The sequence below is a fragment of the Amphiura filiformis genome, chromosome 14 (genome assembly GCF_039555335.1).
Source record: "Amphiura filiformis chromosome 14, Afil_fr2py, whole genome shotgun sequence".
NCBI classification, from domain to species: domain Eukaryota; kingdom Metazoa; phylum Echinodermata; class Ophiuroidea; order Amphilepidida; family Amphiuridae; genus Amphiura; species Amphiura filiformis.
In genome coordinates, this window is record NC_092641.1 from 16,296,667 (window position 1) to 16,317,869 (window position 21,203).

General features: G+C 37.1%; 1 protein-coding gene across 1 annotated transcript in view; it reads right to left on the reverse strand.

The window, feature by feature from the left end:
- LOC140169235 (lactadherin-like) overlaps nucleotides 1-21,203 on the reverse strand; it is a 49,894-nt gene that overhangs the window by 23,109 nt on the left and 5,582 nt on the right. The window contains exons 3-6 of the mRNA XM_072192492.1: nucleotides 10,571-10,855; nucleotides 9,190-9,267; nucleotides 7,671-7,975; nucleotides 1,536-1,837 (exon numbers count right to left, since the gene is read on the reverse strand). Of these exons, the coding sequence (XP_072048593.1) occupies nucleotides 1,536-1,837; nucleotides 7,671-7,975; nucleotides 9,190-9,267; nucleotides 10,571-10,575 (690 nt within the window). The 5' untranslated portion in view covers nucleotides 10,576-10,855. The remainder of the gene's footprint in view (nucleotides 1-1,535; nucleotides 1,838-7,670; nucleotides 7,976-9,189; nucleotides 9,268-10,570; nucleotides 10,856-21,203) is intronic.

Here is a 21,203-nt window from a genome sequence, read left to right on the forward strand (position 1 = left end):
ACATCAAACAACCGTGTGCTTATGACGTTACACAGCGGCCATTTTACATTTCTTGAATTGTGAGAGTGTCACATTTAAAACTGTACATAGTTTATATCGAGAGCATCCAAAAGGCAAATAATTTACACAAAATGCTTTAAGTTCTTATTTATTTTGGTACCACTAGTGAATAACCGAGCTTTTTTTATTATCAATAGCGGCCATCTTGAATATTTCTAATTGCCCAAGGGTTACCATTTTACATCCCCAAAATCTTATTTTGTACCACTCGAAGAGTAATAATCAGCAAAGAAAACTACTTTAACTGGCAAAACCATCTAACCTTGCTCTGCCACCGGACTATAGGATTTAGCTATGTTTCATTAGGCAGAACTTGATAATATTTTTAATCCCCAAAACTTAGTGCTGTATTACCCTGGAATGGGGAGTAATTATGTATTAACAATTTTCAATGGGAAAATGACTAATTTCTGGCAGAATTTTCTCATATTCAAAACTCTCACAAGGAAACGCCACCAATATCAGATGAAACTAGATAATGTAGATGCCAAATGATCAAAAAGGTTGACCTGAGACTTTTCTTGTTTTAACGCTGCAAGCTGAAAGTTACAATTAAGTAGGGCGAATATTTACTAAAAACCGATGCCGTGCGGATATATTTTGGTAATATTTCAACAAAAATGATATTATAATGAGAGAAAATATACCATTCGAATCATCAAAACCCAAAATGTACTTTTTTTTTTTTTTTAACCTGGTCAATTTGAGTGATTTTAAAGCAGTCTTTTCAGATGCCACACAAACAAATAGTTCTTCATCGTATTTCCATGCATCGCCCAGGCCTATTAGTGGTATATAACCTGTAGCTACACGTAACTGAATGGAACTTCGCCTAATATCATAATTATGTTTATCAACACTACCGTTTTCTTCCTTTTTGCTGATTTGTTTTCGAAGAGAAAACTCCTAATGACAAATTTAATTACTTTTATCACTTTTTGCCATTTTATTTGTAAAAATATAATTATTTTATTGCTTTGCGTGGATCACAGAGTGTATTTAACCAAAAAGTATTAACCGACTGAAGGTTTTCAGAACACGGCCTAGCCGCACCGTTCGACTCTCCAGAGGTCAAATAGAGGTCAGATGTTATTTTAAAGTGGATTGCTATTACACATATTGCATACATTCTTTTTGAAAAGACAATTCTGTCCAAGGTCATATCAATTTCCACTGTAATATCTAGTTTATGTAAGTTTCACCCCTTCGAGCACAAAACTCAGCCTCGTAACCTCAATTTTGTAATCAGCACAAGAAGGTTATCTACGAATATATTGAATGGTTTTTACAAGTTTTAGTTTTTGTGTGTCAACTTAAAAAACTTTAATGCAGATTTATATTCAGACCACTTAATATAATTAATTTAATTTAATTTAATTTAATTTAAGTAAGTTCAACTAATTACGTTTTCAGTGCATCATCGTTAACGAAGTATACCCGTAAATAACGCTTGATCATTAAATAATGTTAAGTACCTTCATGGAGTCATTGGAATCATGCCTTAAATATTGCAGTCCTCCAAAACCTTGCGTCTGCACATAGTAGCTAGTCACCCAGTTCGAATCTTTCCCTTGTATCACAAGCCCAGCAAGTGTCGTTGTCAACCCCAGGTACACTTGCATCCACGTGCTTTGACCTTTGTTCCAAAAACCGACATTATTGAGTCTGCCCTCCAAAGCCTTGTTTGTATCCCATGGCCCCTGTATCTCGCTACTGATTCGTGAGTCAGGAATCTGGCCATTCTCCATTCCAAGTGCTAAAGAACATTCTGATGAATCTGGTATGAGCAAAATAGAAAATGCCTATTATAAATTTAATAACTTCAATAAACAGGCCAAAATGAGGGTTTGTTATACATTTGAGATACTACTAGCATCCTCAGGATTTAAAGTGCTGTCTCTTGGAACACAGCTTCCAGCTCATACAACATCCTTATGGGAGCTGGACATTTTCATTATATTTATAGTGTGTTCTCAAGTGAAAAATTTTAAAAGGAATTTCCTACAAATTAAAAAAAATATTCATAACCTCATTAATAAACGCGATGCGTGCGATCCAATCATATTTTATTATTTGTGAAAACGCGAACGCAAATCGAGGTCATTAATATCTCACAATTGACCGCAAAATGCGTAGTTGTTCCAATGTCGCACACAATTGACTTCTGCGTGCGCCATATTGTGCGTCCAACGAACTGCGCGCGCGCTGGCTGCCGTATTTGGATTGCGCGCTACCATATTTGCACAGATTCTGATACGCACTTTTGTTATTGGTCGTTTTGTTTTAGCCTGATCGATTTGGGGAAAGGGAAGATGTAGGCCTAAAAATTGTTTATTTTTACAAACTTTTGAGGAAAAATTTGTGTTATTTTGTAAAGTTAAAAGATCAAAGTGACGGTTATGAATGAGGTTAATAACTTTGCATCGGTTATATGTCGGGCATTGTGAAAAATCTAAACATTTTGCTTTGGACCTCGGAATATCCCTCGGGGCTGCGCCCCTCGGGATATTCCTCGGTTCCAAAGGCAAAATGTTTAGATTTTTCACAATGCCCTCCAAATAACCGATGCGCAGTTATTAACCTCTAATTAATCCGTTTGTCTCATATTAACATCTATGCAAAAGTAGTGGAATTATCCATCACATAAATGCTGAAATTTCTATTTGCCATGTTTACATAGTATTTTGTACTAGACCTACTATTCTAGAAATGTTCATACATTTCCAGCATTTTGTACCAGTCATCTCACCTACGCTAGATTGTTGTTTGATTTATTATCATTATTTTCTTTTAAAATAATTAATTTGATTATTTTAGGGGGCTGTCATTTTCTTCGGAATGGGGGGGTCATTAATATACTGGAGTTCATAAAATTTTAAAACCAAAAATAGGGGGGGTTATAATTTTTAAACGCGCGCGCTACGAGAGCATTCTTTATTGCTTAACAATCAAAATGTTCGCACAGTCTTTCGTTATATGATGCAAAACCTTCTTCACACTTACGATCGAAATTTTAACGCGCTCCGCGCACTTTCTTTGGTCTAGACTTTTGGAGCGCTCCGCGCCTTTGTTCCAACAATATATATTTTGTCTTGAGTCTGTGTAGGCGGAAGGAGGGGCATAAACATTTCGTCTAAGATATGGAGGGGGTCGTAAAAAAATTAGACCGCGATGGGCCAACATGTTCAATGAGAACAATATACGCGAAGAGTTGTCTCGCAACGGGCTTCAGTCACTTAATACCGGTAATAAGTCACTATTCTTACACATTGGTGTGTGAAAATTTCAAAAATTATATACGCGTAAGAAGTTGGAAATTTCACCCGGACGTTGCAGCTCTAATTGTATATAAAAACAGGGAAAATCTGTTCCAACTGACCAGCAGGGAACCAAAGGATGGATCCAAAAGGATACAACAGTGTCACACTAGCAATGGATAAAATTAAAAACAGGGAAGATATGACACAACATCCAATGGGGGAGTAACACAAAATATATAAACAGAGTTAAACTCTGTTAACTATATAAACAGAGTTAAACAGAGTTTAACTCTGTTTATATATTTTGTGTTACTCCCCCATTGGATGTTGTGTCATATTTTCCCTGTTTTTAATCTAATTGTATAATTATTTAGTTCAGTAGAGACATAGCAAATTTTCGGACGCTGTGCTGTCCTTCTTCAGGCTGAACCTGGTAGAAACAATATAATACAAGAAAATAATAGTAGACCCTATGATACAAGTGATCTTACAAACTCATAGTCATACAATAAGTTGATAACACTTAAAGAGTGCGAATAGCCAGGAAGCTCAAATAAATAAATATGCTAACTGATGATACATCAGCTAGTGTCTTATTTATAACAAAGTGATGAAATATTATATTAGACTTACTGAGAGAGTTGCATACCAAAAATATATACGGCAAAAAGTTGAGGTGGATGTGTGTGTATCGTGTGGGGATGACAACAACAAAGACGATAAAGATGTAAGGGCGCTCGAACATGCAGCAAGAGCAGAAGAGGGTAGGCCGGTGGTCACTTGTGAGCATTAATACCATGAGGACGGAGGGTTTGAAGTTTGGCGATCCAGAAAGATTCTCTGTGAAGAATAGCGTTTTGGGACTTTTTGGTGAATTTGTTCGACTGGCATAAGACGGATGTCGTGCACGGAATGTTGACCGGAGTTGAAGTGGGTGACATAGGGAAGACTTTTGCCGCCTTGAGTTGTTGTGTTTAATTTCTGAGCGTGTGATGTTGAACCTGGTGTATAGAGATGTGGTTGTCTTGCCCACGTATTGCTTCTTGCATCTATTGCACGTTATTAAATAAATGAGCCAGGAGTATTTGCATGTGAGATTGGATGTGATTGGAAAAGTTTCCATGGTTTTCGTGCTTTCAAACTTTGTGCCGACATTGACAAAGGTGCAGACAATAGCGTATCTGGAGTCAAGCGCACTAACCATTAGGCCACGGACCTCTGCTGTGAATTACTCTGTCGAAATACAGCATTTATTATATAAATGGATGCGTCGTCCGATAAGAACAAAAGAATTGTGAAAAACTTGATTTTTTGGCGAATGGGGCTCAGAATTTGTATGTAGGGTATCTAGGAAACTGCTAGGGTATATTTGGAAGTGAATCTGAAAAAGTAGTGTGAAGGTGATAACCAGGTAGACCTGTAGCAGTGTCCAAAAATTCTGGATCAGTATGATTTGCAACTAATTTTCTCTATGAAATACCGCGTGAAATGGAAGCAAAAATATTTGTTTATTACGAACAATGATTGACTGTAGGATTGGTGGCCCTTTTGGAATTAATGAGTTGTCACGATATTACACCTGGGACTGTAAATAACATTTAGCGTGGTTTTAGATACATTTTGTACCCAGCGAAAAATAACATCGAACAATAGAAGTCAAGTGTTTTAATGTTACGTGTAAATATAGTCTCGCGGGAGCATCTGTTATTAGTCTTCTTTATCAGTCTTTTTTTTAAAAACTTGCTGGTCACGGCTACCGCGTGACTCTAATTACGTGTGGACATGCAGCACTATTGGGCTGTCGGATATAACTGTGAGTATATCACTCGCGCAAAATTTTAAGCAGAGTCATAGGCGTAGATCCCGGGGGGTGTGGGGGGGGGGGATAAATCACCCCCCAATATTTTGCCAGGGGGATGGTCCATACAATTGTCCCCGCCCCCAATGTTGACGCCTAATAATGGGTTTCTAACCTAATATTTGCCCATTTTTTGCCCCAAAAGTGCAAATTTTCGAAGCGCGCATTTATTCTACTTTTACACCATTATTTCATCAGTTTAGCGTCAAAATAGCAAAAATTTTCGCACGCTTCGCGCACAATTGAACCAAAAACTTATTCTGTCGCCAAATGGTGCTGGATTGACTATACTTGAAATTTTTTTTCCAACTCAACCCCCCCCCAATGCCACTGAGCAGAGTAATTTACTGCGTTATGTCATCATGGCTGCAGCTGCAAATATTAATATAAATAAACGCAATAAAGTATTTCTGGGATTTAAAAAAAGCTTTGGGAGGAGATAGCCACGCTATTACATGACAAATGGGGATTCCCCATACGGTCGGGGAAGCAGATACATGCTAAGATAAAGGCACTGAAAACTCTCCATCGCACCCTCCATGATCGGGTGAAAAGTTCAGGCGCAGGAGCAATTGACCATCCTTATTGGGATGACCTACACGAGTTTCTAGGGGGGGTAGCAAAGGTAAACACTCCAGAGGGCTCAGTGGGGGGGCAGTATGGCCCTGGATGTAGAGGGAGATGACATTTATTAAGTCATAAGCATGATAACAGAAAGGCATGCAATTGGATTTTATAAGATGATTAGGGGGTCCCAAGTATACGGAAAGAAAAATAGGGGGTGTCATAAAATGTTTTTGATGACCAAAATGTAGGGAGTCACAACACAACATGGCTACAGATAGTGTGTTTATTTTATTCCAAAAGATTGATGCCTGTTTGGGGGGGGTGCAAGCGGTGGGGTGGGGGTCATAAAATCTTTGCTGACGAAATAGGGGAGGTCGCAATTTTATTAAAGCCGACTATTTGTAAATTTGGGACCCCCCAAGAAAAAAATAGCATAATGATGGGATTGTTATTGTTAAATTGTTATTTTTTTATTTTTGTTACTTTTTCAAAGATGTCCACCATGTAGGGTCTACATGTATAACCTACATGTATAACCTGCTACATGGAGTTATTGCATTTAGCTCTCGACGCGTGCGATTATCTTGACTAATGCATTGCATTCAGTTCATTATCCTTATCATAAGCTACTACGCACACCATAAACATTAATTTTTCGGTAATAATTCAACTTTTATACGTTATTGTTTGCTTTTAATATACTCATGTCTCATATCTTATCTATGGGCTCAATACGGAAATTAAGCGATAATGACTGATTTCATTTTGTGTGTGTTTACCAAAAAGCCGTATTTGCCTGGTTATTTTCACCATTTTGTTACGTAACAGCAGAGGTCACGCCGGTAAAATTTACCGGAAGTGTGCTAAGTTGTCGTCATTCTGTATAAAATATTCAAAAATGGCGTTGAAATTCCTGTTGATATGAGAACTATGTTGCTAACCCTTTAATTATAATATTATTTATATAAAGAACATCAATTGTATTAAAAAAACGTTCGTATTGCAAGAAAACAATAACAATGACGCAAAAATCGTCGGCTGTATTCCATAGTGGCGTATGGTGATTTTTGGTTATATGTTTTTAATGATGTTCTCTTTCATTTTTTCTAAGTCTCATCAGTCATAATTAGCTAATTAATTAGTAATTAATTAATTAAATGTGGCGTATAGTTACAAAGTGACATTTTTGTATTCCATAGTGGCGTATCGACCATACGCCACTTTTTATACACATTTTATAATTATGAAATATCGGCAAAAATGAAAAACATCGTATGTCATAGTGGCGTACACGTATCGGACCTATACGCCACTATGGAATACGAACGACGAAAAGTAACGCCATAGGGATTACACGGCGACCGAGGTGGCGTAAGGTTAATGTTAGGTTAGGGTATTGCGTTTTGTTTGTTTTCCATAGTGACGTATAGTTTATTTTCAGTTTGCCAGCAATAGTATGTATTTATTTCTTTTGAAAAATATATAACAATAAAATCTATTTAGTTTACTACAGTAATTTCACATCATTTACAAAATATAATGAATGTCTGATTTACACAACTCGATTTTAAATTGGCATTTCTTCAAACCCGATTTTCTCGAAAAGTTGTTTATTCGCGGCGCACCACTATACGCCACTATGGAATACAGACGACGAAATGCGTAGTTATGGTAAACTTTGACCTTGGGTAAAACATAGTTATAGATTTCTTTCATTGATACAAAATACGCCCATATGAACGCTGAACACGTTATTGTTCATCTTAATACGGTCTTGGTATTGGCTTTTTCAAATATAATATAGATAAAGTTAAATCAAACATTTTTAGGCCAGTTGCCTACTGGTGTTTGTGGCAATTTGTACCAGTTATTGAAAATTATATCGCAAGAGGGCCGTTAATGGGTTAATAAAAAGGTCATCATACCAGTGGTTGACCCAGGCGTGGTCAGTCCCGGAGTGGTTGGTCCTGGGGTGGTCGGTACAGGGCTGGTCGGTCCAGGAGTGGTCTGACCAGGGTGGTCGATCCAGATGTTGTCGATACAGGGATGGTTGATCCAGGTGTGGTCGGTCCAGGGGTGGTCGGGCCAGGTGTGGTTGATCCAGGGGTGGTTGAACCAGGGGTGGTTGATCCAGGGGTGGTTGATCCAGGGGTGGTTCCTCCACTGTTGGTGGAACTTCCGGCATCTTCGGTCGAAGTAGGCTCGATAGTTGACGGCGCATCTGAGGTACCTATAAATTGTAACGGGGGAATAAGGTGTGTGCATGTATGGGTAAATATGGACATCTGATATTTCTCTTACCATATAATATAGGCAAATTGTAAATGACATGATTGATAATGCAAGAGTATTTGAAAATTAATTTCAAACTGCCGGCAAAAAAGGCCAATATCCTGTTCAGCAAAAATACTAATGTTCTACCGCCTCAGTTTAGATGAATTTGCTTGCTTTTTCAATGACAAGGTAAAAAAAATCAATCAAGGCCTTAAAAGTAAACACATGAGTTTAGAAAGTTAAAACTCGACTCAAAATTCATCTCCTATATCTTCACAGAGCTCGATCATACATACAAGGAAGGAATCCTCAAGTAGGCCCTACGTATTGAGTCAGATGCAAAGTCTTGTCACCTGGACCATGTAACAACCGGTGTAACAGCTTAATAAAACAAAATGTGTTCATGTCAAGTACTGCGCATATTTTCCCAGACCCTTTGGTTCATCACCAAGAAACATTGTCTCAAAGCTGATGAATTAAAAAACTACAGACCCATTTCAAAACATTACTTGTCGAAAATGCACAATAGGTCGTTGGTAATTACTGATGACTCAGAGGGTAAAGGCCGGGGGGGGGGGGGCACTTCAATATGAAATGGATATAGGTGTAGGGCTGACACTTTCGCACTAAGGGGCATTCGGTGAGAGCAAAATGTAAAAAATATGGAGTCATTGGGTGAGAGCATGATTTTTGGCATTCGGTGAGAGCAAAATGTAAAAAATATGGGGTCATTGGGTGAGAACATGACCTTTTTAAAAATGGAATCTTTGGGTGAGAGCCGAAACAGCGCCACTGAAACCTCGAAAATTGAGTTTCTAGTTCTAAATGGCTTCAAATTTCTTTGTTTTTTTTCTTCAAAATAAGTTACAAAATCAGTGATAAATGACAATTGCTATTCAAATTGAACTTGTAAGGGTCTTTGGATGACAGATCAAATTGAAAAATAAGGGTTCTTCGGGTGACAGAGCATGTGTTCTTAAAAAAATATGGGGTCTTTGGGTGACAGCGACGCTGAAAAAGGGGGTCTTAACAGCCCTACATACGCGTCACCTCCAAAGATGGAGTGCCCCCCCCCCCGGGGTAAAGGTCAACATACCGGATGTTGTCAGCGGTTGTTGACACAGGATTACTAAGTTCAGGTCCACCGGAAGTGGAAACCGTTAAACCTACCTTTGCTTGTAGTCGCAGGCTTCATAGTTGAGGAGGCATCTGAAGTTGTACTCTCGGAACACAGGGCGTCTAATGGACCTGCTCAATAAGAAATACAAATTAAGAGTTAAAAGTACTGATATGAGACTTTCTTAAGGGATCTGGAATAAGCGTTTTGAGCGCTTTCGACAGTATTTTTGTGGGACATGAGAGCACATCAGACATATCGAATTGCATTCTGAATACGAAGAATGTCTTTCTGATATCAAATAATTTTCATTTTTGAAATTCACGATATAATACAAATTTTATGACAAATTATTAAAATTTGATATTTTTCACATTTTGATATATAACAGTCCTCGAAGTAAATTTTATAAATCTAATGACATATTCTTAAAGTGTATGTAGCTGGGAGGAAAAGCCGACGATCAATTTAAAATTTTGACCTTTCGTATTGAAGATATGGATTTTTTTCCCCAAAAAGACCCTTTTTTTTTGTTGGTGTTTTGGGGAAAAAATCCATATCTTCAATACGAAAGGTCAACATTTTCAATTGATCGTCGGCTTTTCATCCCACCTACATACACTTTAAGTATAAATCATCAGATTTATAAAGTTTACTTCGAGTAGTGTTAAATATCAAAAATATCAATTTTTAATCATTTGCCATAAAATGTGTATTACATTGCGATTTTCAAAAAATCAAAATTATTTGATATCAGAAGGACATTCTTCGTATTCAGAATGTAATTCGATATGTCTTATGTGCTCTAATGTCCCACAATTAATACTGTCCAAACGTTCATACCCCACCCCTGAAGTTCTCATTTAGAAAAAATCTGGCATCGTTTTATTTTCTTTATTATTGGAACACGGTAATCAGTGGCGGCACCATAATTGTTTTCGGGGGGGGGGGATGGGGGAAAAGTGAATTTCAAGGGGGAATCGACAAAATTGTCGCAAAGAGTTGTGGGTTGCCTCACAAGTGAGGGGGGCAAATGTAGTGCCGCCACTGACGGTAATTCCATTCGGAATTCGCTCCAAATGTCCCTTGAAGGTACCCTTACCGGAAAAAACAAAAACAAAATGACAGCATATAAATATAAAACCCAAATGCTTTTGCTATCTAGGACAGGAAAATGAAAGACATTAAGGCACCAGAAACAAATTTGTTCAATCTTTGGATCGACCGTCGACGCTGCTTCGATGCTTGTTATTAATGAACTAACCATTAATTAATCAAAATTAATGCTAAATGTGTAGTTGTCAGGTATCAATAAAAGCAAATATGTAAAACAATTAAAAATTGTTGATTAACTGATTTCATAAATAATAAGGATCGACCAGGCATCGATGGTCGACCGAAAGGTTGAACTATAACAAATGAATACATTCTTACAGCATTGAGCATGGTGGTCCCGAAACATATTGACAATGTCTTGTTTTGTGTTAGTTCGCACAGTAATTGGCTCTAGTACATCTTCGTCCATATACAGCATTGAATCCGGGTCAAAGTCTTCCTTTTCTGCTGGACAACTCTTTAATGACACAGATGCAACGACACGATCACATTTACATACTTCATTCTTTGGTAACGACCATCTCAATCGATTACCTCTCGAAGGATCTGGTCTAAGTCTAAAAACACAGACGTGCATGCGGCTCTGGACCCCAGATTGAAAAGCTGCAAAGCAAACAAATTAGATGCAATAAAATGGTCTTTCTAGAATTCCTATTTGGGACGAATGTATGCTATACCATTTTTCAACCTGATGTGGCAGTGACGTCAATGCGTATTTCATTGGGCGCAACTTCAGATCGTAAGCGTTCGCTCAAAGTATTGGCGTATACACGCACGCGATTGAAGACGCCGCATAGATGCGCAAGCGAAATGGCTGCCTCAACTCGTTGACTTCACTGCCACATCAGGCTGAAAACGATCATAATCATTATTAGACAGGACTAGGTAAACAAACGTAAGGATGGTACGTGAACGCGTAATGTCAGTTTGGTGTCATTCAAGAGTGTTGATTGGATACAACGGCACCACGTGACATCACACCTTTACTTCCCGCGTTCACGTTCGATCACCTCGTGTTCTCTAATGATAACACCATTGGGCTATTCCATAAAGTAAGTGCACACCTCTATAGAGGAGTAACTTTTCAATAAAAGAAATGTCTCGATTTCTTTCTGAAAACGACCGGAATTCCAGTTGCCAATGTCGCTTTAAAAAACTTGGAAATCCAATGATATGTAGTAAATATCGCGGAAATGTCTATATGTGAGCTGTCAAATTCAGGAGTTCTGACTTTGGATTATTTTTCTGCTGGAATTGTTCGCCTTTGGACACTTTAAAAGTCTGGATTTCCAACAATCGCGACTGGGCAAAAGGTCTGGAAATCCGAACCCCTCTATAGGGGGTGTGCAGGGGGTGAAATTTCAAAGTTAGTAAAATCTTGTTTAAAACCCTATCAATGTCTTGCTCTCATCATAAGGATTCAGATAAAGTACAGTTTGACCAGTCGCCGACATAGGCTACAGTTCTTGAATTATAGGCAATAAGGTCAAAATTTGGGGTCCACAATCGTTTACAATGGAAATATATATGTTCCAATGTTAATCCACAACTGGTCTCAGATTGTTCCTTTGGCAAAAATAAGTCAAATGAGAAAAGTTGCATTGTTTTGGAGTTTTGTTGCACAGGTAAGATCACAAAATAGGTCAAGATCGACAGAGCTCAATGGAATTCGATCTTCTTTGCCATGTTACCACGGTAACAAACCACCTTAGATATGGTTAGCTATTCCCTTTTTAATGTTTCAGCAAGCGGAGCAACATAAAACCATTTTTATCAAAATCAAAGCATTTTTTTAATTTTTGTCCCATTGTGGAATCCAAATTTTGACATTTGACCTTTTGAAAATTTCACCTCTGTATAAGCGGCCATTTTATGCAAATTAGGCACTGTTCCACTACTTGGATTTTGACTACTTGGGCTACTTTTATGAAAAGAATAAATGGTTTCTGTTGCAATTAGTAGTGTGTGATTTTTAATTTTAAAAAACTGTTGTCTCAAAACCACTGCGCGTTCGTATTTCTTAGCGCGCTGAAACGGTAAATTCTTCTTTTTGTTATGTATTCAAATTAAAAAGTTAAGTTAATTAAGTTAAAAATCCAAGTCTGCTTTATGAAAACGACTGGAATTCCAGTTGCCAATGTCGCTTGAAAAAACTTGGACATCCAATGATATGTAGTAAATATCGCGGAAATGTCTATATGTGAGCTGTCAAATTCTGACTTTGGATTATTTTTCTGCTGGAATTGTTCGCCTTTGGACACTTTAAAAGTCTGGATTTCCAACAATCGCGACTGGGCAAAAGGTCTGGAAATCCGAACCCCTCTATAGGGGGTGTGCATCTATTTTCTGGAATAGCCCAATATTACAAAACGCTATACCTCCTCCATCCCTGGGGCGCACCAACTGGTTAAACATTACATAATCCCAGTGTCCCAGATTTTCCGGGATATGGCTCTTGGGTGTGGGGAAATACCGTAGAGTTCCATCTACAAGCATACTTATAATGGCTCTATATTAGTTATTTGACGAAACGGACAAAACACCCTGACAAAAAGGCAACCTACAAAGACAACCTACATGACCTACGAAAGGCAGACGCCCTCCACAAAAACATTATTTGGAGTTTGTGCAACTATATTACTGCAACAGGCCGCTGTACAAACATGTATTATTAGTACAGTTGGTTGCATAAACTGCTAATGTTTGGTGGAGGCTGCCTGCCTTTCGTCACTTTCGTCAAAAAACCACTGCACTCATATTAGAGGCATATAATATACTTGTAGACGTAATTCTAGAGTATGCGCAAAAAGGTCATGCACTATTCAACTGTTTTCTCCCATCTTTATTTTTAGGAAAATGAAGTAGCGTAAAAAAGAAATTGAAAAAAAAAATATTGGTTTAGGCCTATATAATTAATAACTGAATTAATGCCGCATGTGGTTGATGGCAAATGCTAAATTACAGCGGTAAATCTTTAATAACCACTGTTATTACTTCTATAATGTAAAATAGTAGCCTATCTATGTTTCTTCATTAAGAGCATCAACATTTTTGCCTTTTTAATATAGACCTATATGAAAAATAAAATCAGATTATTGCAAATGCCTCTTTTCAGTTGTAAAAATGTTCTTATTGCCATTTATATTACTTCAAGTATAAATTGGTCTTTTTTATCATTAGTATCGGCAGCTGAGTTGTAGTTTGTTGTGCCGACCACGTCTGCGGTGGCACCATTAAAACGAAAACGTATTCTGCGCTAAATCGCAAACGATATCTATATGGATACTTCACAAAACCATTATTAAATTTAATACAATTATACGAGAGCGATTAATGTTAAAGATACCAATAAAAAGTAAAGCGGCTTATATCGCACAGAAATAAACCAGTATAATTGCATTTTTGTTGTTGAGATCATAAGTTTCCTCTTTAATGAACTTTCAGCGCTTTGTTTATATGGTGAAAAACAAGTAAAAACTTCTATTAATGAAGTTTCGAAACACGTGTTTAGCAGCAGTCAAAAATGTGATTATCCAAGCAAATTGTCACTGCCGGGAATCGAACCCGGTCCGGGACATTGAATTTCTTTCATACCATACTAGGACACAATACCACCAACCCTTAGGGTTAGGGTCAGGGTAAAGGTAAGGGTTAGGGTTAGGTTAGGTTAAGGTTAAGGTTAAGGTTAGGGTTAGGGTTAGGGTTAGGGCCAGGGCTAGGGTTTGGGTAATGTTTAGGGCTAGGGTTATGGCTTGGGTTAGGCCTCACCTAGGTTTCATTATCATTGAGGTATAGGACTTTTTATTTTTTTGGAGGAGAGCAGATAGGGCAACTACTTGATTATATTTCTACATGTTCATACTACATACTCTGAAAATTTTAGAAAATTCGCACGAGTCCGTTTTTTTTTAAATCACATTTTTGTTCCTAAAATGGGGGTTATAGCGCCCTCAACGGGCACTCTCTCCATAGGGCTACATGTAAAGACCAGTTATAGACAAATGGCCCTAAAATAAAACGGACTCGTGCGAATTTCCTCAAATTTTGCATATGATGTAGATTTAACATCTGGAATGTAATGCAAGTGATGCCGTTGCTGCTCTCCTAAAATCATTTTTAAAATATCCGCCCCAGACCAAGGTGTAGGGTTAGGGTTATGGTTAGGGCTAGGGCTAGGGTTATGGTTAAGGTTATGGTTAGGGCTAGGTAGGATTAGGGTTAGGGTTAGGGTTTGGTTTATCGTATTGTGCCCCGTTATGGGTTAGGGTTAGGGTTTGGTTTATCGTATTGTGTCCCGTTATGGTTGCTTAAAATGCACCAGCACTCTAGCAGCGATTACCACAGTAAGCCAAAGAATTAAGGTACCAGTTATGTTCGCCCCCTAAACAAAGACAGATATCTCATAATTAGAACAAGCAGCCAATTGCTGCATCTTTTAGCTCGAATTTAGGACCTCATTCGTTGAAATTGTTCACGAAATAAAGACACGACGATCCAAAAACCCAAGGAAGATGCACCTTTAAAAGTTGCGATTTGTTCTAAGAGAAGTATCGCCGTGCTTCCATTGATTAGCAAGTTAAAACTAGCGCCGTGATTTCATTGATTAGAACACAAAAGTGCAACTTTCGTTTGTTCATTAGGTTTTAGATCACCGTTTCTTTAATTCTCAACCAATTTCAACAAATAAGGTCTTAAATCAGAGCTAAAGAGTACAGGTACTACCTGCTTGTTTTTTGACATATTTGTCTTTATTTAGGATATACAGGGGTGAACACAAGGCTTATTGTATACACTAACCACTACGCTCCACTAGCCCACTTGACTAATTGATATTATTGTTAGTTCCATTATGGTAAATAATTATACTGGTCTGGTGATAACTGATTCTTTGAATATTTCAATAATGAATTTCCTTTTTGGAAATTTATTTATTGATTTGCACTGAAAATTGCAAAACAATGCTTAAAATACTCATGTAAATACACTGTCTCGTGACATGAACAAATTGCAGAATCATGATCAATTTGGTTCCTTATACTCTGTATTTATTAATTTCCTGTTAGCCTAGTTAATATCAATATTGATGTGAAATCATGTGAAAAAATACGGTTGACTATGTTGAGTATATTGCAATTGACGGTACGGAAGTGAATCAATCATGTATGATGATAGTGGGTAAAATGCCTGTTGCCATGGCAAACACACAGAGAAAATATCATGGACGAATATATGCGATTTAACAATAAGAGATTAAGGGGGATCGAATTATATTATTATAACATCTCACCTACGAGCAATATTGTTTTTACATTGTCTTTTTTAATTGCTTTAGCCAATAAGTATTCATTGCATTACAAATGTGGTGGCTACCCAGCAAACACAAAACGTTTTCGACATCATTCGCAAAAGGTTATAAAAGGTTGTCAGAAAACGTTTAAATGTCGGGTTATATAAAGGGTACATTATTGGTATAAAACGTTTTCATAACATTAAAAAACATTTGTTGGTAATTTCCTGCACGGCAAATACAAATGTTTTACAGAAAACATTTAAATGTCGGGTTATATAAAGGGTATAAAAACGTTTCAATAACATTCCAAAATCATTTTTGAAAACTTGGTACTCATTCTAAACAGAATGTTATTTTGGGGTTGAAAAAATATTTTGCAAAAAATGTTTGCCCAAAATATTTACCATAACGTTTTTAAAATGTTTTCACGACCTTTATATAACCCGACATTTAAATGTTATTAAAACGTTTTGTAAAAAACATTTTAAAAACATTTCTGTGTTTGCTGGGTGCAAATATTTTAACATAATGTTATTTAAGTGTTGTCAAAATATTTGGCCAAATATGTTTGCAAAAATAGTTTACAATGACATTTCGAAAACATTTTAAAAATATTGTTGTAGTGTGTTTTCATACAAAACGTTTTTAAACGAGTTCATGACCTTTATATAACCCGACATTTAATGTTATCAAAACGTTTTTACCTAAACCAAAACTCAAAATATAACTCATTTAAAACGTTTTAAAAACGTTTTTGTGTTTGCTGGGTAGTCCTTATCAGAGCCTCCAGTCCTTGCAAAATTAAGAGGACAGCAAAGATTTCATGCTAACCGCCCTAATATTGTAACAACTATATATTGACGACTCGTCACAAATGAAACCTGAAATATGTATGGTTCTAAGTCATCGGAGATATTAAGGTGGTACTGTGGCTAAATTTGCATTTTCTCAAAAAATAACTACACGCTGGTAAGAAAAGTTATGTATATTATAGGGGCAAGGAATCCAATTACTTCACTGAAATTTCAGTGATTCAGCACAAGTGGTTCATTGTATATGTTAAGAAATGAGGTACACCCTAGCGGTACCTCTTTTCTTATCATAAATAACGTACCGCTTGTCTTGAGCCACTGAAATGCCAGTGTAGTAACTGGATTCCTTGCCCCTATAACATAAATTTACATAACTTTTGTTACCAGTGTGTTATTATTTTGAGAAAATGCAAAAATAATCACAAATTTATCAAGGGGTGTAGCACTACCTTTAAAAAGCAGCTGAAGGAACAAAGATTTAATAACAAGATTTACCAAACTCGCCAGGTTTATAATTATTGGTTAAAAATAGAGATGAGTTAATGATAATAATATTAATAAAACAATATGTTACTCGATTTCTTTATCAGACGTGTTAGAGTAGTCACCTAAAAAAATGTCATTGTCTCGATGAGGGGATTAAAAAAGTTACATTTTGACGATTTGAATATGTACGGAATACAAATCAAAATATATTGTGGTTCTTGAGATATGTTTCATTTTATGTTTTGTTTCGACACTCTCTTGCATCATAACTCAACAACCGCAAAGCCTGCTTACCTACCGGATCCGCATGAAGGCCCATTCAGTGTTTTGCTCAACAATGATCGTAAAAATGATTAAAATTCAGGTTATGGCACATTTGTTAGTGTCATAGATGTGCTAACATAGCCTGCTAGTGTTTAAGCTGAAAGCCGTGTATTAAAGACAATAGAAGCCTTATCATAAACATCTACCAACAAGTAATTACCCTCCCCCTATGAATGACCATTATCCCAAAACGGTTGATAGTCTGCCACATTTGGGATATGCATTTGAAGAGGATTTTTTTCTGCGCATTATGACAGCTCATTTGTTGCAATGGTCCAAATATTGATGTTGCAGCTTACATTTAAATGACCGTAACCCAAGCTTTGAAAGTTGCAGTAAAATCCTATTGCCTTGTATTCAGTATCCATTGAAGGAAATCTGTTCAGCTCTCATTTGACTATCCTTTTTTGTTTTATGCTATTGGAGGGGATCAAAACATGTGATAGTCAATAGCAATTGTTATTATTCACATCAGTGATCATTATTTATGTGATGTCGAATTATAACATGAAGATTTTAATATGTTTTGCTGAACAACAAGATCCTAAATGGCCTACAATTGCAAGATGTCCTTTCAGTAGTAAAGTTAGATTCAAAATTTCCTGATTGGGAGGTGTTACTTACAGATGTAACCCTTCGTATTCCCTACTTGTGACCTTCTTGGTCTCCAAAAACATCGAACATGTCATGTTTTAATATGGGGTTCAAGTAACAATGCCTATACATTTATATTGGGCTTTTTAAAAATATATTATCGTGATGCTGTTTCTTATAATTATAACGTAACTCTCTCACCAAATAAAAGAAAGTTCACATACCAGCACATTCACCAGTTACTTTTTTTCTTTCCAGGTTATAGTTGCAATAAATTGATTGTGATCAGATCAAGCAATTCAGTTTGTCTATGCAGCACTTAATTTCTTACCTTTCTACATACTTTTAAATTTCAAAACTGTATTTCATGCTTCATTTTGCACCAAGCCCTAACCAAATCAAATAATTACAATAAACGTAAGTAGCTGTATAACAATCATACAAAAAAAAAACATCTTCGGTTATATTCCAATATCATTTCGCTAATTTGATTGCTCTCCTGGGTCACTTCGCCATTTAGATAACTTCCAAAACTTTCCTAGTTCAACAGGTGTTCAATTCTTTCAATCAAAAATTAACTCCTCTCCTAATGATGACAAATGAAAATCAAAGTAACACTGTATTATCAATATCATAACTACACCTTTTTTTTTGACAATTCCTCATTTGCTTACCCTATTCCTTTTTAAAGGAATTTTTATTTGATTAATTATCACATGTTTTGACCTCCTCTAAATTCACGAAACAAGAAGACGAATCCAATAAGAGCTGATGAACAGGCACTGATTACAAGCCAATAGGATTTTGCTGTAACTTTCAAATCTTGGGTTACTTTCATTTAAAATCTACGCTGCGACATCAATGTTGGGACCATTGCAACAAATGAGGTGTCATAATGCGCAAAAATAAATCCTGCTTCGCATACATATCCCAAATTTGGCATACGATCAACCGTTGTGGAATAATGGTCATTCACTAAGGGGAGGAAAAAAATATTTTTGGTAGATGTTTAATCTCGCTATATGTTTCAATTAGATATTCTTATGATAGTAGGCTTATTTTATTTAATAAAGGTTCAATTATTCTTAAAGCCTTATTATAACATTTCTTTAAAAATAGATTAGTATTCATTTTCAATAAAATGTTAGCAGTTACTGTCAGATATGTCCCCTTTTAATTTTGAGCCGAACAAGTGAGGTAAAGCAAAAAAAATTGGAATTTACTACTAGCGCCAATGCATGTTACTCCGGCGGTTGTAATATGGTACGATCCTCTGGCATGTGTGTATGTGTGTCCCGCACGCCGTGTACGTAGGGGTGTGTTGACATCGAATACGCGTTCGACTAATATTTCCATCGTAATAATAAAACGCGGATTCCGACGCTTCATTCAAAATCTCGCATTTTGACAAAACTACAGCACCAGAAGTCTTGATTTTTGCAGAGAATCTTTGTTTAATAAAGTACATTACAATCGTGCAAAAACCTGAATTTAAATTTTTTTGAGGGCGTTCTCCTCAGCAAATGTTATAATATGGCTTTAACTGTAGCTTTGTCAATTTTATATTTCCATTTTACCACACAAAGCGTAATGACACATCAATTCTTTCTTTCCCTCCTGTTTCCCCTCCCCCTTCTCCATATTTTCCTCTTCCTCTCCCTCTTTCTATCGTCGCTCTCACACCTTACCCCCCCACTCCAGGGCACCCCATTTCCCCTCCCCAGTCGCGTGCGGTCAGCATCACACAGGACGTGGGGGGTCAAGCAGGAGGACAAGATGTCCATGGAGGAGTTATCCCTCCCCCTTGGCTACCGCTACTGCACCTCCCTGTCCACTGCCTATGCCCTCCCCATCCTCCTCTCTGCCCCTATTTTACGAGATGCAACATATGAATATATGTTCTATTAAAATTATATGTACTTAATATCTTCCCAGAAGTATCCTACACTGCTAGCTCTGGTAAACTCAAGCCATTTTAAGTGAACCTTTGTTATGTTCTGATCACACACATTAGTGTATACCAGGCTTGACGTTTGGAACAAACAAATATTTTAACCTAATTTAATCAAAAATTTTCAACAATATGTTGCGTGTTTCCTCCCCCTTGGCTACCACTACTGCACCTCCCTGTCTTCTTCTTCTTCTTCCTTATAAGTGCCTCCCTCATATGTATGAGTATTATCGCACTGCGTGCAGACAAGCTGTACTTATTTTTTCACTCTGGAACCTAGAGTAGATGAGTGTATTTTTGAAGTACAGTCAACAGTACCGGGTGATCCCCTGCTCTTTTCGAATAGCCTGTGACGTTCTTTAACGTGCACACTACATTAATGTGAGAAAATATGCATGTACACGGGACCGACAGTTTAAAGTGCCCTCCGAAGCAATAAGCAAGTATAATGAAGTGCCTTGCTCAAGGACACAAAGAGCCAGCCGAGCTCCGGCGGACCTGGGATTCGAACCCTTGATCCTTGTATTCACAGTCCAACGCCTTAACCGCTAGGCCACGCTCCACTGCCTATGCCCTCCTCTCTACCTCCTATTTTACGAGATGCAACATTTATGACTATATGTTTTATTAAAATAATTTATATGTACCTACTATCTTCCCAAAAATATCCAACACTGCTACTGCTAGCTCTGGTAAACTCAAGCCATTTTAAGTGAACTTTTGTTATGTTCTGATCACACACATAAGTGTATACCAAGCTTGACGTTTGGAAAAGATTTCCAATAATTGGTCTTTTAACTAGACAATACATAAGTGGTAATGGAGAAATATAGAAACTATTGTTCTTAATATACTGCTCACAATAGATTTTCGCGTTCACTTCGACTTCTAGAGGCTTTTATGGCAAAGTGGTTTTGAGTAGATACTCCTCTATAATCCTCTGGACTTTGAAGTTTGTGCTTTTGAACCGCATTTCGCAAATGCTCTAATATTATACAATTAGACGTCCACTAAGATGGATACTAAACACTAAAGTCAAACTCATTCTATCAACGCAAATTACAGATTATGCAAAATAAAATGGCTCGCTTCATTAACAACTTATATCCCATAGATCATATTGGTCAGGCTCACTAAGATTCCATCAAACTTTTGAAAATCCACGATAGAGTCAAACAACTCCGTCTCAACCATCAAGCACATGTTCAATGTTGTCTATGCAATGGGGCCCACTAACTTTGATCAATAAATATTTTTCACTAAAACCACTGTCACCCACACTCATCGTACTAGATTTAGCTCGCACAATTTCCATGTCCCCAGAGTCAGTGGTCTTGCTTCCAACTTCTTCTTTTATCAGGATACCCTTGACTGGAATTCTTTACCTATTCACCATGTTCAGATCAGGTCTATTAACAACCCCTATTACCAAACCATGTCAAAACACATTACCACCCTCAATGAACCAAGAAATGGCTGAAAACGTTAACTTAT